Source organism: Symphalangus syndactylus, chromosome 17, assembly GCF_028878055.3.
Source record: "Symphalangus syndactylus isolate Jambi chromosome 17, NHGRI_mSymSyn1-v2.1_pri, whole genome shotgun sequence".
Taxonomy (NCBI): domain Eukaryota; kingdom Metazoa; phylum Chordata; class Mammalia; order Primates; family Hylobatidae; genus Symphalangus; species Symphalangus syndactylus.
Genome location: NC_072439.2, coordinates 23391553 through 23408449, shown reverse-complemented (window position 1 = coordinate 23408449; position 16897 = coordinate 23391553). Strand labels below are relative to the sequence as shown.

The 16897-nt window shown below is 48.7% G+C and overlaps 1 protein-coding gene across 3 annotated transcripts in view; it reads left to right on the top strand.

Moving 5' to 3' along the window:
- The window catches only part of RYR1 (ryanodine receptor 1), a 157700-nt gene that overhangs the window by 116085 nt on the left and 24718 nt on the right, over positions 1-16897 (top strand). For all 3 annotated transcript variants that reach the window (XM_063621117.1, XM_063621118.1, XM_055250597.2), the window contains one exon: positions 13180-13521. In XM_063621117.1, coding sequence (XP_063477187.1) covers positions 13180-13521 — 342 coding nt within the window. The remainder of the gene's footprint in view (positions 1-13179; positions 13522-16897) is intronic.

Here is a 16897-nt window from a genome sequence, read left to right as displayed (position 1 = left end):
CTAACTCTCCATCTTTTCTTCTGAACCTCAGTTTCCTCCTCTGTAAAATGGGGATAGGATAATCACATTAACCACTAACTATTGGCAGGGTGCAGTGGTTCATGCCTATAATCCCAGCAATTTGGGAGGCCAAGGTGGGAGGATCGCTTGAGCCCAAGAGTTCGAGATCAGCCTGGGCGACCTAGTGAAACCCTGTATCTATAAAAATAAAAATAAAACAACTATTAACTATTGTGAGGATGGGCAGTGTGGGCAGTACCTGGAATATGGTGAGTGCTCAAGAGATGTTAGCTACTATTACTACTCCCTGATCTTCATTGTTACCATTTTGTTAACTTTTTATTTTGAAATCTCACTTCAGGTTTATAGAGAAGTTGCAAGAATTTCAGCACATAGAATTTCTGAATACCCTTCACCCACATTGCCCAAATGTTTTCTATTTACTCCATCATGATGATTTCCCTTTCCTTTCCTTTTTTGTTCTTTTTTTTTTTTTTTTTTTTTGAGACAGACTTTTGCTCTTGTTGCCCAGGCTGGTGTGCAGTGGCACCATCTCAGCTCAGTGCAGCCTCCACCTCCTGGGTTCATGCGATTCTCCTGCCTCAGCCTCCTGAGTAGCTGGGATTACAGGCACGCACCACCACGTCCGGCTAAGTGTGTGTGTGTGTGTGTGTGTGTGTGTTTTATATTTTTAATAGAGACAGGATTTCACCATGTTGGCCAGGCTGGTTTTGAACTCCTGGCCTCAAGTGATCTGCCCGCCTCAGCCTCCCAAAGTGCTGGGATTACAAGCCTGAGCCACCTCGCCGAGCCAATTTCCCTTTACTTTTGAACACTTCAGCGTGTATCTCCTGAGAACAAATTCATTCTCCTACCTAACCACAGGACAATTATGCTAATCAGGAAATTAACACTGGCACAATGCTGCTATCTAATCCTAGACCTTATTCAATTTCTCTTGTTGAAGAAATTTCTTTTGTCAATGTATTTTCTTTGCCAACCCAGAACCAGGGATTGCATTTAGGTATTCTGTCTGTTTTCCTCCTTCAGTCTGGAACTGTGCCTGGGTCTGTCTTTATCTTTCCTGACATGTTTGAAGAACACAGGCAAACTGTTTTGTAAAATGTCGTTCAGTGTGGGTTTGTCTGAGTTTTCATCATTATTAGACTAGGGTTATGCATCATTTGCGGGAATATCAGAGAAGTGATGTGTCCTCAGTGTAATGTATTAGGAGGCACATGTGGTTTCATCCCATTACTGTTTATTTACTTATTTATTTGTTTTTAGAGTCAGAGTCTTGCTCTATTGCCCAGGCTGGAGAGCAAACAATCCTAGCTCACTGCAGCCTTGACCCCCTGGGCTCAGGCGATCCTCCTGCCTCAGCCATCCAAAGTGCTGGGATTACAGGTGTGAGTCACTGCACCCGGCCAATGTCTCTTCCCATTACTGTTGTTAACCTGGATGGCTTAACTCGGTGTTCACCAGGGGCTCCACAGTGAAGTTACTGTTATTCCCTTTGGAATCAATAAGTGTCTTGTGAGGATATACTTTGAGGCTATGTAAATATTCTGCTAACTCTAGGGTCAGCATCCATTGATGATTCTTGCCTGAAACAACTATTCCTCTAGTAGCTGACAAATGGTGGTTTTCTCATTTCGCCGTATGCTTTACCATCACTAGGCACCATTTTACTGTAAGAAAGCGTGTTTCCTTCTTGTCCGTTTCATTTTCTCATTCATCCATTCATTTATATCAGTGTGGATTCATGGCTTTTTATTTTTTTGAGACAGAGTTTTGCTCTTGTTGCCCAGGCTGGAATGCAATGGTGTGATCTTGGCTCACTGCAACCTCCGCCTCCTGGGTTCAGTGATTCTCCTGCCTCAGCCTCCCAAGTTGCTGGGATTACAGGCATGCACCACCACGCCCAGCTAATTTTGTATTTTTAGTAGAGATGGGGTTTCACCACGCTGGTCAGGCTGGTCTCGAACTCCCGACCTCAAGTGATGGTCAGGCTGGTTTCAAATTCCCAACCTCAAGTGATCCGCCTGCCTCAGCCTCCCAAAGTGCTGGGATTACAGGCGTGAGCCACTGCATCTGGCCCATGGCTTCTTAGTCTATGGGTTGCAGCTGTGACTTGCCATCTGCACTTAGGTAAGCTCAGGGTTCCCTGAGTTAAAATCAAAGTGCCCCATGCCTTCCAGTTGACCCCCAAGAGCCTCGCTGTGTCTCTCTGCTTCTCAGCCACGCCTTGCAAGAGTCATCTGCCCTTGATCCTCCGTTCTCACCTCCCACTCCTTCCCTGATTCGGGGCTTGCCTGCTTCCGTCCCTGTCAGGCTCCTGAAACTCCTCTGACCAAGATCATCAGTGACCTCTTTACCTCTGACTGTCCCCTCTGACTTGTCATCTTGGCAGCCTTTGTCACAGCTGGCCTTTTCCTTTCCTTCCCCAACCCTGAGGGGCAATGCCTGCTTCCCTGAGCCTAAGCCTCACATCCTTGGGACCCTGCCTCCCAGCCGATCCCTCGTAGCCTCTTACCCGTCACTGTGCCTGAGCCCTTCACCTTCATGAAGAGCTCATAGTTACCATATTCTCACTCTGTGCCCTGCGTATAAATGAATTCGCTCATTTAGTCCTTACAGCAACCCCACATGGTAAGGACTGCATTTTTGTTTTGTTTTGCTTCTTTGAGACAAGGTCTTGCTCTATCAGTCAGTCTGGAGTACGGTGGCGTGATCACAACTCACTGTAGCCGCTGCCTCCCAGGCTCAGGTGATCCTCCTACCTTAGCCTCCCAAGTAACTGGGACTCCAGGTGTGTGCCACCACACCTGGCTAATTTTATTTATTTATTTTAGAGATGGGGTTTGACATGTTGCCCTAGCTGGTCTTGAACTCCAGGACTGAAGCAGTCAGCCCACCTCAGGCTCCCAAAGTGCTGGGATTACCAGCATAAGCTACCACGCCCAGCAGGACTGCTTTTTTTTTTTTTTTTTTTTGAGATGGAGAGGAGTCTCACTCTGTCACCAGGCTGGAGTGCAGTGGTGTGATCTCAGCTCACTGCAAACTCCGCTTCCCAGGTTCAAGCAATTCTCCTGCCTTAGCCTCCCGAGTAGCTGGACTACAGGTATGCGCCACCACGCCCAGCTAATTTTTGTATTTTTAGTAGAGACGGGTTTCACCATGTTGGCCAAGGTGGTCTCGATCTCTTGACCTCGTGATCCACCTGCCTCGGCCTCCCAAAGTGCTGGATTACAGGCGTGAGCCACCATGCCTGGCCAGGATTGCTTTTTATTCCCATTTTATGGATGTGGAAACTGAGGCACAGGGAGATAACAGACATGCTTAAGGTCACCCAGCTAATAAGTGACAAGGTTAGGGTTAGACCTCAGGCGATCTGGCCCCAGAGTACACTGCCTTCAGATTCATCTGTTAGTCTGGTCTAGTCGATAGTCAGTGAGCACTTTCTGGGGGCTGGGCCCTGGCTGGGGGTCTCAGCCCTACTCTCGAGCCTGGCAGGTTTAGGGAGAGAGTCTGGGGTGGCTGCAACAGAAGCAAAAAGCATTTGCAGGAATGAAGGTACACATGATTCACAACTGAAAATGAGTAATGATCTCTCCTGACTGGGGCTGCACAGATCACAGGGTTTAATGTCACCTACCTGACATTTTACAGCTCAACATCTGTTACACAAAGTTATAATCTGCAACTGGGAAAAGTGTATTCATTTTATTTTTTGAATATATAATTACTCACGATTTTAAAAATCAAAATATAGGCTGGGCACAGTGGCTCACGCCTGTAATCTCAACACTTTGGGAGGCCAAGGCAGGCAGATCACTTGAGGTCAGGAGTTCAAGACCAGCCTGGGCAACATGGCGAACCCCCCCCCCATCTCTACTAAAAATACAGAAATTAGCCAAGCATGGTGGCAGGTGCCTGTAATCCCGGCTACTCAGGAGGCTAAGGCAGGAGAATCCCTTGAGCCTGGGAGGCAGAGATTCCAGTCAGCTGAGATCGTGCCACTGCACTCCAGCCTGGGTGGCAGAGTATGACTCTGTATCAAAAAAAAAAAAAAAAAAATCAAAATATAGCCAGGTGCTGTGGCTCACACCAGTAATTCCAGCACTTTAGGAGGCCAAGGCAGGAGGATTGCTTGAGGCCAGGAGTTCAAGACCAGCCTGGACAATATAGAAAGACCCCATTGCTACAAAAAAATATCAAAAAATTAGCTGGATGTGGAGGTGTGCACCTGTAGTCCCAGCTCCTCTGGAGGCTGACTGAGCTGGGAGGATCCTTTGAGCCCAGAAGGTCAAGGCTGCAGTGAGCCATGATTGTGCCACTGCACTCCAGCCTGGGCAACAGAGCACAAGACTTTGTCTCAAAAAAATGTATATCAAAATATAGCAAGGCGTGAAGTGAGAAGTCTTACTCCTGCTCTTTTCCAATCCACTCTTCCCCACATCTACCATGGTAAAGCCCTTTCGTTAGTTTCTTTTGTATCCTTCCATCATTTTTTAAATGAAAATACAAACAGGTATTCTTGTTTTTCTCATTTTGTACATAATAGGTATAACATCACTGGTCTGCATTATTTAACAACATATTCTGGAGATATAGGAAGCTTCCTCATTCTTTTACAGGTGTCCAATATTCCACACTATGTGTATATTATGGTTTATTTGCTATTCTTCGTTGATGAACACTGGCTTTATTCCCAATGTTTTGCTGTACAACCCATGTAGCAGTCAGGGCTGTCATGGACAGTTGCACACATTGTGCACTGCACAAGGGTGTCATTTATACCACAGACATTTTACATTTATACATGTATTACTGCGGAGTTCCAGCAGATGGAGGGAAATGTGCTGAGGAAGGCTGTAGTATTTGGGCCTAAAGCAATGCTGGCTATAACAATTACTCTTGCTACACTTTGAGAGGCTGAGGCAGGTGGATCACCTGAGGTCAGGAGTTCGAGACCAGCCTGGCCAACATGGTGAAACCCCATCTCTACTAAAAATACAAAAAATTAGCAGGCATGGTGGCATGCGCCTGTAATCTGAGCTGCTTGGGAGGCTGAGGCAGGAGAATCACTTGAACCTGGGAGGTAGAGGTTGCAGTGAGCTGAGATTGCGCCATTGCACTCCATCCTGGACAACAAAAGTGAAAGTCCATCTCAAAAAACAAACAAACAAAAACAATTACTCTTGTTATACAACATTCTGTAAATCATGTGCGGTTCATCTCAGAGGATAAACTTCCAGAAGTGGGATAGCTGGGTTAAAAGGTAAATGCATTTGTCATTTGGACAGACATTGCCCTCCATTTTTCTTTCTCATTAATATCATATGAGAGTGTGCCTGTCTCCCCACAGCCTCGCCACCAGACCGCACTGTCAAATCTTTGGATTTTTGCCAATCTGATAGGTGAAAAACGGTATTGCAGTGTAGTTTAAATTTTTAAATTTTTTTTTTTTACACTTGATCTTAGCCAAAAGGCCGAGAAGCGATTAAATTTTTTTTTTTTGAGACGGAGTCTTGCTCTGTTGCCCTAAGTGGAGTGCAGTGGTGTAATCTCAGCTCATTGCAACCTCTGCCTCACGGGTTGAAGCGATTCTCATGCCTAAGCCTCCCGAGTAGCTGGGATTACAGGCATGTGCCACCACACCCAGCTAATTTTTTGTATTTTTAGTAGAGACGGGGTTTCACCATGTTGGCCAGGCTGGTCTCAAACTCCTGACCTCAAGTGATCCACCTGCCTTGGCCTCCCAAAATCCAGATGCTTTTTCTGCATTTCCATTCATATGAAAATCTGCATTAAAAAAATGTAGCATTGTGGCCGGGCTCAGTGGCTCATGCCTGTAATCCCAGCACTCTGGGAGGCCGAGGTGGGCAGATCACTTGAGGTCAGGAGTTCGAGACCAGCCTGGCCAACATGGTGAAACCCGTTCCTACTACAAAATACAAAAATTACTTGGGCATGGTGGCATGCGCCTGTAATCCCAGCTACTCGGGAGGCTGAGGCAGAGAATTGCTTGAACCTGGGAGGTGGAGGTTGCAGTGAGCCGAGATTGTGCCACTGCCCTCCTGCCTGGGCAACAGAACAAGACTCTGTCTCAAAAGAAAAAAAAAATAAGTAGCATTGTTCTATAATTTCCCAAGTTCTTCATGGTTGCCAGAGTTCTTGACAGTTTACAAATCACATCTTCATTGATGAAGTACTTTGTAGATTTCAAAACATCTACTATAGCTTGGAAGGCCCTTTCTGGTGTTTGAAATCACATTTTATTTATTTATTTATTTAAATGTTTAATTATATTAACAGAGATGAGGTCTCCCTATGTTGCCCAGGCTGGTCTTGAACTGCTGGGTTCAAGGGATCCTCCTGCCTCAGCCTCCCAAAGCGCTGGGATTACAGGAATGAGTCACCTCACCCAACAGAAACCACATTTTGGTTACTGATTTATTCCTAGTCAGTAAACAGTCTTGAGGTTATCTTCATTGTTTTCCTATCTGCAAATTTTATTTGTCTCTTAATTAAAACACTTCCTTTTTAAAGTGTCTTTATTGAAATAGAATGTACATACCATAAAATCCACCCATTTAAAATGTACAGTTCAGTGGTTTATAGCATGTTCACAGAATTATGAAGCCATCCCTGCAATCTAATTTTAGAACATTTTAATCATCCTTTGAAAACGAACCCCATACCCGTTAGCAGTCATTTCCCACTTCCCCCACCCCAGCCCCCGGTAACCACTGATCTTTCTGCCTCTATAGATTTGCCTATTCTGAACACTGCATATAAATGGTATCATAAAATATATATGGTCTTGGCCAGACACGGTGGCTCACGCCTGTAATCCCAGTACTTTGGGAGGTCCAAGAGAGTGGATTGCTTGAGCCCAGGTGTTTGAGAAGAGCCTGGGCAACATGGCGAAACCCCGTCTCTACTAAAAATACAAAAAATTAGCCGAGTGTGGTGGCACATGCCTGTAGTCCTAGCTCCTTGCGAGGCTGAGGTGGGAGGACCGAGAAGTTGAGGTTGCAGTGAGTCCTGAACACACCACTGCACTCCACTCCAGCCTGAGCAACAGAGTGAGACCCTGCCTCAAAAAAAAAAAAAAAAAAAGCGTGTGTTTGTGTGTGCGCGCGCGCGTGTGTGTATGTGTGTGTGGCCTTAAAAGACGTTCCTTTTATTTAACAAACCACAATGTCATCATCACTCCTAACCAAAAATAAAACAGTACAAATAAAAAAGTAGTCACAGTCCTTTAAATCATCAAATATCTAGTGAGTGTGCAGATTTCCAAATCTCATAACTTTCATGTAACTATCAGGATTTTTTGTAGCTTTAAATCAGAATCCAAACAAGGGCCACCCATTGCAATTGGCTGATACTTTCTAAAATCATCTTTCATCTCTTGCTTCTCCTCTATTATCTTTTCTTTTTCTTTGCAATTTATCTCCTGGAGATCCAGTCCTGCAGATCTTTACTGTCCAACAGAAATACATTATGAGCAATATGTATATTTTGAAATTTTCTTCCTTTTTTTGAGACAGTGTCTCACTCTGTTGTCCAGGCTGGAGTGCAGTGGGGTGATCTCAGCTCACTGTAACCTCCACCTGTCAGGTTCAAGTGATTCTTCTGCCTCAGCCTCCTGAGTAGCTGGGATTACAGGCATGTGCCACCACACCTGGCTAATTTTTGTATTTTTAGTAGAGACAAGGTTTCGCCATGTTGGCCAGGGTAGTCTCAAACTCCTGGCCTAAAGTGATCTGCCCTCCTCAGCCTCCGAAAGTGCTGGGATTACAGGCGTGAGTCACCATAATTTTAGATTTTCTAATAGCCATGTTTTTTAAAAAGTAAAAAGAGGACCAGGCATGGTGGCTTGGGCCTATAATCCCAGCATTTGGGAGGCCAAAGCAGGAGGATCACTTGAGGCCAGGAGTTTGAGCCAGCCTGGGTAACATAGCAAAACCCTGTCTCTATAAAAACTTTAAAAAATAACCAGGTGTAGTAGTGCATATCTGTAGTCCCAGTTACTGGGGAGGCTGAGGCAAGAGGATCTCTTGAACCTCAGAGGTTAATGCTGCAGTGAGCCATGTTCATGGCACTGTACTTCAACCTGGGCAACAGAGCAAGACCCTGTTAAAAAAAAAAGTAAGATGAAACACTACACATAATCTAGTACACTCAGGATATTATTTCAACATGGAATCAATCCTGTTTATTTATTTATAAAGACGGGGTCTTGGGCCGGGCGCAGTGGCTCACGCTTGTAATCCCAGCACTTTGGGAGGCCGAGGCGGGCGGATCACGAGGTCAGGAGATCGAGACCATGGTGAAACCCCGTCTCTACTAAAAATACAAAAAATTAGCCGGGCGTGGTGGCGGGTGCCTGTAGTCCCAGCTACTCGGAGAGGCTGAGGCAGGAGAATGGCGTGAACCCGGGAGGCGGAGCTTACAGTGAGCCGAGATTGCGCCACTGCACTCCAGCCTGGGCGACAGAGCGAGACTCCGTCTCAAAAAAAAAAAAAAGACGGGGTCTTGCCATGTTGCCCAGGCTGGTCTCAAACTCCTGTGCTCAAGCAATCCACCCTCCTCAGCCAGCCAAGGTGCTGGGATTACAGGCAAGAGCCACCGTGCCTGGCCATAATCAATCTAAAAAATGATTAGCTCGACATTTTTCATTCTTTTTTCACACTAAGTCTATCAATGGATAGCGCTGTCCTAGTTGTAGAGTTTCCCATAGTCTGGACCTGACTGATGCATCCTTGTGGTGTCATTTCATGTGTTCCTGTGTCCCCTGGGTTTCCTCCAAAGTGGGACTTAGCCGAAGTTTGAGCAGATTCAGATTTGGGTGTAAGGAGTTTTTTAGCCAGAACCTTCCTATGTGGGGCTGCTGCGTACCTCCACCAGGAGGCACCTCCTTTCCAGATGCCAGCAGCTGTTTCTGCTCAACACTCAGACACATTCATTCATTAGAGATTGCAAAATGGCGATAGTCTCATTTCTTTTTTTTTTTTTTTTTTGTGATGGACAGAGTCTCGTTCTGTCACCCAGGCTGGAGTGCAGTGGCATGCTCTCGGCTCACTGCAACCTCCACCTCCCAGGTTCAAGTGATTCTCCTGCCTCAGCCTCCCAAATAGCTGGGATTACAGGCACCCACCATCACCCTGGCTAATTTTTGTATTTTTACTAGAGATGGGGTTTCACCATGTTGGCCAGGCCGGTCTTGAACTCCTGGCCTCAAGTGATCCACCTGCCTCAGCCTCCCAAAGTGCTGGGATTATAGGCATGAGTCACGGCACCCAGCCTCTTGGTTTTCATGATGCTTCCTTCATTTGACAAATGAGTATGAGTGCCTACTGTGTGTCAGGCACTGCCCTAGTCTTGAAGGTACAGCAGTGAATAAAACAGAGAGCCCACTGTGGGGGCCGATAGTCCAGTGGGAAGGGGCAGATGCAAATAACGAAATACACAAAGTAATTGCAGGTTATAATCTGTGGTCTGAAGGGTGTGGGAGCGAGCAGGGTGTGGTAAGCCCTATAAACTGGCTGGTGGAGGAAGGCCTTCTGCAGGAGGGGACAGCGAAGCTGAGAGTTGAAAGGTACCATATGAATCAGCGAGGCTGTGGTGTCCCAGGCAAAGGGGACAGTAAATGGAAAAGCTGAAAGATGGGAACAAGAGGGACCGAGAGCACCCTGGGCAACATGGTGAAACCCTGTCCCTACAAAAAATACAAAAATTAGCCAGGCGTGGTGGCCTATGCCTGAAGTCCCAGCTACTTGGGAGGCTGAGGCAAGAGAATCACTTGAACCCAGGACGGGGAGGTTGCTGTGAGCCAAGATCACGCCACTGCACTCCAGCCTGGGTGACAAGAGCGAAATTCTGTCTCAAAAAAAAAAAGAAATAAAAATACAAAAATTAGCTAGGCATGGTGGTACATGCCTGTATTCCCAGCTACTCGGGAGGCTGAGGCAGGAGAATCGCTTGAATCCGGGAGGCGGAGGTTGCAGTGAGCCGAGATTGCACCACTGCACTCCAGCATGAGCAACAGAGTGAGACTCTCTCAAAAATAAAATAAAAAAAAATTAAAATAAAATAAAATACTAGCCAGGCACGATGACTCATGCCTGTAATCTCAGCACTTTGGGAGGCTGAGGTGGGAGGATCGCTTGAGCCCAGGAGTTCAAGACCAGCCTAGAAAACATAATGAGACCTTGTCTCTACAAAAAAACTGTTTAAAAAATTAGCTGGGTATGGTGGTGCATGCCTGTGGTCCCAACTTGGAAGGCTAAGACGGGAGGATCACTTGAGCCCAGGAGGTCGAGGCTATGGCAAGCCATGATCACTCCATTATACTCCAGCCTAGGTAGTAGAGATAGACTTTGTCTCAAAAAATTAATAATAAAGTAAAACAACTAAAAGACTGTAAGTAGACTGTAACACAAACAAAGGATAAATGTCGGAGGGAATGGATACCCCATTAACCCTGATGTGAGTACGTATTGCATGCCTATATCAAAATAGTTCCTCTACCCCATAAATATATACAACTACTATGTACCCACAAAAATTTAAAATAAAAAGGCCTGGCTCATGCCTGTAATCCCAACACTTTGGGAGGCCAAGGTGGGCAGATCACTTGAGATCAGGAATTCAAGACCAGCCTGGCCAACATGGTGAAACCCCATCTCTAATAAAAATACAAAAATTAGCTTGGCATGGTAGCACATGCCCGTAATCTCAGCTACTCAGAAGACTGAGGCAGGAGAACTGCTTGAACCCTGGAGGCAGAGGTTTCAGTGAGCCAAGATCACGCCACTGCACTCCAGCCTGGGTGACAGAGCAAGACTCTTGTCTCAAAAAATAAAAATAATTTTTTTTTTAAATAGGCCAGGTGTGGTGGCTCGCGCCTGTAATCCCAGCACTTTGGGAGGCCCAGACGGGCAGATCACCTGACATCAGGAGTTCGAGGCCAGCCTGGCCAACATGGCAAAACCCTGTCTCTACTAAAAATACAGAATTAGCCAGTGTGGTGGCACACGCCTGTAGTCCCAGCTACTCAGGAGGCTGAGACAGGAGAATCACTTGAACCCAGGAGGTGGAGGCTGCAGTGAGCCAAGATCATGCCACTGCACTCTAGCCTGGGCAAGACAGAGCAAGACTCTGTCTCAATAAGTAAGTAAGTAAATAAATAAATAAAGGGATGGGCAATGAATGATGACAAAGAGAGATCAGCAAATCACAAGAGCAGAGTCTAGGAGTGAATGGAGGTGATAGTGTCCCAGGCCCCTGTGGAGAAGTGGGCTTCTTTTTTTTTTTTTTTTTTGAGACAGGGTCTTGCTCTTATTGCCCAGGCTAGGTGCAATGGCACAATCTTGGCTCACTGCAACATCCGCCTCCCAGGTTCAAGCCATTCTCCTGCCTCAGCCTCCCAAGTAGCTGGGATTACAGGCATGCACCACCATGCCTAACTAATTTTTGTATTTTTAGTAGAGACGGGGTTTCACCATGTTGTCCAGGCTGGTCTCAAACTCCTGACCTCAGGTGATCCACCCGCCTCGGCCTCTCAAAGACCTGGGATTACAGGCATGAGCCACCACGCCTGGCCAGAGGTGGATTTCTGAGACAGTGTCACACTGCTCATGATAGAGGGGAGGCAGGCAGACGAGGTGAAGGCAGGTGAGGGGTTCCGGTGTGATTATGTCTCCATGCTCTGTGGTTTCTAGAGCCCTTCATGATTTGCAAAGCATGTTACTCATTTAGAAAGCATTTTGCAAAGTTCTGGGGTTTTTACAAAGCACTTTTGAGAGCCAGAAAATTTTGCTTCTGTTCATACCCCAGAGCAACATTTCTCACACTGCATATTGCTACCCATCTGTAGGTAATGAAATTAATTTAGCAACGCATAACTCGTGACCAGCATCTTTAGAAATAAAATAGAACACTGCAGAGTGTGCTACACAGCAAAGGTCAGAATTGTGTCATGAAACTTTTTTTTTTTTTTTGAGTCACATTGTAAAATGTATTCTTATGGTGAGTGCGGTCAAGAACATTTTATGCTGCTCTGGAGAACCTCCTGCAAAAATGCATGGGCAATCAGCACAAGAACGTTCAAGAAAAGTGTTGTCTGTAAAAAAATCTTGGGTGAACTTGGTGATTTATGCTTGTAATCTCAACACTTTGGGAGGTGGAGGAGGGCAAATCACCTGAGTTCAGGAGTTTGGGACAAGCCTGGGCAACATGGCAAAACCCCATCCACAAAAAAATACAAAAATTCACCAGGCGCAATGGCATGCACCTGTAGTCCTAGCTACTCAGGAGGCTGAAGCACGAGACTCATTTGACCCTGGGAGGTGGAGGCTGCAATGAGCTGAGATCGTGCCACTGCACCACTCCAGCCTGGGTGAAAGAGTGAGACCCTGTCTCAGGAAAAAAAAAAAAAAAAAAACAAATCTGGAAGCAACCTACATTTCCATTAGCAGGATAACAGAAAAAGAGTGTTATGGCTGGGCACGGTGGCTCACACCTGTCACCCCTGCACTTTGGGAGGCCGAGGTGGGTGGATCACCTGAGGACAGGAGTTCAAGACCAGCCTGGCCAACATGATGAAACCCTATCTCACTAAAAATACAAAAAATTAGCCAAGTGTGGTGGCGGGCACCTGTAATCCCACCTACTCAGGAGGCTGAGGCAGGAGAATCACTTGACCCTGGGAGGTGGAGGTTGCAGTGAGCTGAGATCACACCACTGCACTGCAGCCTGGGCGACAAGAGCGAAACTCCGCCTCAAAAAAAAAAAAAAAAGAAAAAAAAAAAAAAAAGAGAAAAAAAAGCAAATTTCAGCTGAGGTGGGAGGATCCCTTGAGCCCAGGAGTTTGAGACCAGGCTTGGCTACATAGGGAGATCTTATCTCTACAAAAAAAATTAAAATTAAAATTAGCCAGGTGTAGCGGTGTGTGCCTGTAGTCCCAGCTGCTCTGGAGGCTGGGTACTTGAGCCTGGGGGTGGGGATGGGGACGGGGACGAGAGGGGATGTGTTGAGGCTGTGGTGAGCTGTGATTGCACCACTGCACTCCAGCCTGGGCGACACAGCGTGACCCTGTCTTAAAAAAAAAAAGAAAAGAATTGAGGCTCTCCAGGTCACCCCACTGACCTCCCTGCCCACCCCCAGGCCATGGACAGCCAGAAGCAGTTCAGCGGTCCAGAAATCCAGTTCCTGCTTTCGTGCTCCGAAGCGGATGAGAACGAAATGATCAACTGCGAGGAGTTCGCCAACCGCTTCCAGGAGCCAGCACGCGACATCGGCTTCAATGTGGCGGTGCTGCTGACCAACCTGTCGGAGCATGTGCCGCATGACCCTCGCCTGCACAACTTCCTGGAGCTGGCCGAGAGCATTCTTGAGTACTTCCGCCCCTACCTGGGCCGCATCGAGATCATGGGCGCCTCGCGCCGCATCGAGCGCATCTACTTCGAGATCTCAGAGACCAACCGCGCCCAGTGGGAGATGCCCCAGGTCAGGGGACCCGCGCGCGTGCAAGCTCGCCTCCTGGGGCTTCGGGCATGCGGGTGCTCACTTCCTGCACCCTCAGACCCCACAGTGGGCTGTGCGTGCCTCGCATATCTGCCCTGCTCCAGCAAGCCCACGCCCACCCTTTTGTACACATTTTTCCCGGCTGCGCCCTTGCACATCCCTGGCTCGCCCTTGGCCACTTCTTGCGGACCTGGCCCACACAAGGATGCACACCCCTTGGGCATGAAGCAGGGTCAGTGTGTCCTGTGGCTGCTCACACGCCATGCTTTCCCCTTACACGCACACCCTGGGAGCTCTGGCAGGCCCTTATAGCCCTGATGCAGCCCTACCCACACTCACCTCCTCGACCCCGCATGGCGACACACCCCTTGCTCACCTTCCCAGCAGCCCCCGGTGTGCCGTCTCTTGGTCCTGGCCCGCTCATGCTCACTCTTGTACACCCTCGCCTTGGGGGCTCTGGGGTGCCCTGGCATGCTGACCCACCCTTCACCAGTCATCACGTGTGCCCCCAGATGCCTTCTGAAGTCCTAGCACATGATGTGTACCCCAACTTATTCTGGGCCCACACGTGGGTGCACACCTCTTGCACACACACCCTGAGGATGCCAATGAGCCCTCCCAGAACCCTGGCATGCTTCATTCACTGCCCACTTGCCCTCACTGTAGCCCTGGCACAACCATGCTCACCCATGCACACTTGGGCCACGGTCTCAGGCTCACCCACAAGAGCCCTCAGACCTACTCTCTAATCTGACGTGCCCTATCTCAGCTCCTCCTATGCCCAGCCCACAAATGCTTGAATGCCCCTCACACACTCACTTGCCCCAAGGGTACGCTCACGTGGTCCCGGCGTGTTCCCAGCACAGCTGGCACACCTGGCTGACATATGGTTCCCCTCCCCATTCCCTCGCACTCCCCACACGGCCCTGACACACCCTCACCTCATTCTCTTGCACACACACTTGCTTGTTTCTCAGATGCCGCCAGGTACTTGCACACCCCTCCTTGTCTCACACTCATAGCCCAGGAGGCTTGCGCACCCGTCACCTCCTTCATGACTGGGCCCTTCATATGTCTCCTCAGGGGACACCAGCTCATGCACGCGGGCTCATGTCCCACACGGAGCCCTGTCCTCATGTTCTGGGAGCCAGTACACGCACTCTTGGCTCCCCTTCCCACATTCATGCCTGCCTCATGCACACTGCATAACTGCAGGCCCCTCTCACACTCATACTCCTCCTGTCCCCCCATAGAGTCCCAGGCCCTTGCACGCCTGCCCCGTGTGCCCACGTCCACCGTGCACACTGAGCCTCTCGTGGTTGCACACTTCTGGCATCCTCCCATGCCGCCACACCCTCCTTACTCCTGATCCCTCCCTTGCCCCCGGTGTCTCCTCACATACTCCGAAGGAACCCTTGAGATCTTGCACACTGATCTATGCCCCTCGGGGCCCCACTGCATACACACCCCCATCTGGCACACTAGTGGTTGCAGCATCCTGGCACCCAGGATGTCCGCACATCCCTGCCTCTGCAGGAAGCCCCTGTTCACCACGGCCCTTCCCACTCACTCTTTGCACGTGCTGGGGGAGCTCTGTCCTCCCCTCTTCCTCTGACCCTGCGTGCTCCCCACACAAACACTCTTTCCCTTAGTGCTATTCCTCCAAACACCTGCTTCCTTCTGCTCACCCCTTCCCATTCCACTTTCCCCTGCTTCTCAGGCATCCACGTATGCCCATGTGGCCTCGGAGCACCTGTGGGGCAGTATAATAATAGGGAACACTGTACGGCGTTGTTGTTGTCGTTTGAGACGGAGTTTCGCTGTTGTTGCCCAGGCTGGAGTGCAATGGCACGATCTCAGCTCACTCAACCTCCACCTCCCAGGTTCAAGCGGTTTTCCTGTCTCAGCCTCCTGAGTAGCTTACAGCCATGTGCAACCACGCCCACCTAATTTTTATATTTTCAGTAGAGGCGGGGTTTTGCCATGTTGGCAAGGCTGGTCTTGAACTCCTGACCTCAGGTGATCCGCCCGCCTCGGCCTCCCAAAGTGTTGGGATTACAGGTGTGAGCCACCATGGCCTGCCCACTATACAGCATTTATCAGGCACCAGGTGCTGTTCTAATCATGCAGCATCTATTAACTCATTGAAGCCTCACACCAACCCTATAATGTAGGTCCTATTATGCCCATTTTACAGAGGGGAAAACCGAGGTCCAGAGAGTTAATTCAAAATCACCCAGCTACTCAGTGGCAGAATCAGGATTTGAACCCAGGCAGGCTGGCTGCAGAGCCCTTGCCTTTAAGCACTATGCTCCTCCTCTCAAGGAAGCTAAACACATCCATTCTGGAGCCAGCTCTCTGGGGGTTCAAATCCTGTATGTGCAACCTTGTCTGTCTCACTTGGGCATGTAACTTTCTGGGCCTCCCTGTCCTCATCTGTAAAATGGGAAGAAAACCCGCTAGCCCTAGGCTTGTTGGTGAGAATTAAGTGAGTTTTATGGAAACTGCTTGTATGGGGCCTGGCCTTATTGAAGCATTCACAGGAGTACCCGCAATGAGTGCTCTCTGAAGCTCTCTCTATAGGTTTGCTATTGATAACCAAAACAACAACGTGGCCAGGCGCTGTGGCTCCTGCCTGTAATCCCAGCACTTTGGGAGGCCAAGGCCAGAGGATTGCTTGAGGCCAGGAGTTGGACACCAGCCTGACCAACACAGCCAGACCCTGTCTCTGCAAAAAAAATTTTTTTTTAGAAATTACCAGTCATGGTGGCTCATGCCTGTAATCCCAGCACTTTGGGAGGCTGAGGCGGGCAGATCACTTGAGGCCAGGAGTTCGAGACCAGCCTGGCCAACATGGCAAAACCCTGTCTCTAATGAAAATTCAAAAACTCAGCCCAGCATGGTGGCGGGCACCTGTAATCCCACCTACTCGGGAGGCCGAGGCATGGGGATCACGTGAACCCTGGGGGCGAAGGTTGCAGTGAGCCGAGCCGAGAGCATCACTTCATTCCAGCCTGGGAAACAGAGCTAGATCCTTTTTTTGTTTGTTTGTTTGTTTTTTTGAGACAGACAGACTTTCACTCTGTTGCCCAGGCCAGAGTGCAGTGGCATGATCACAGCTCACGGCAACCTCCGCCTCCCGGGTTCAAGTAATTCTCCTACCTCAGCCTCCCGAGTAACTGGGATTACAGGGGTGCGCCACCACGCCGGCTAATTTTTGCATTTTTAGTAGAGTCGGGGGTTTCACCATGTTGGCCAGGCTGGTCTCGAACTCCTGACCTCAAGTGATCTGCCCGCCTCGGTTTCCCAAAGTGCTATGATTACAGGCGGAGCCACCGCGCCGGGCCTGACCCCGTGA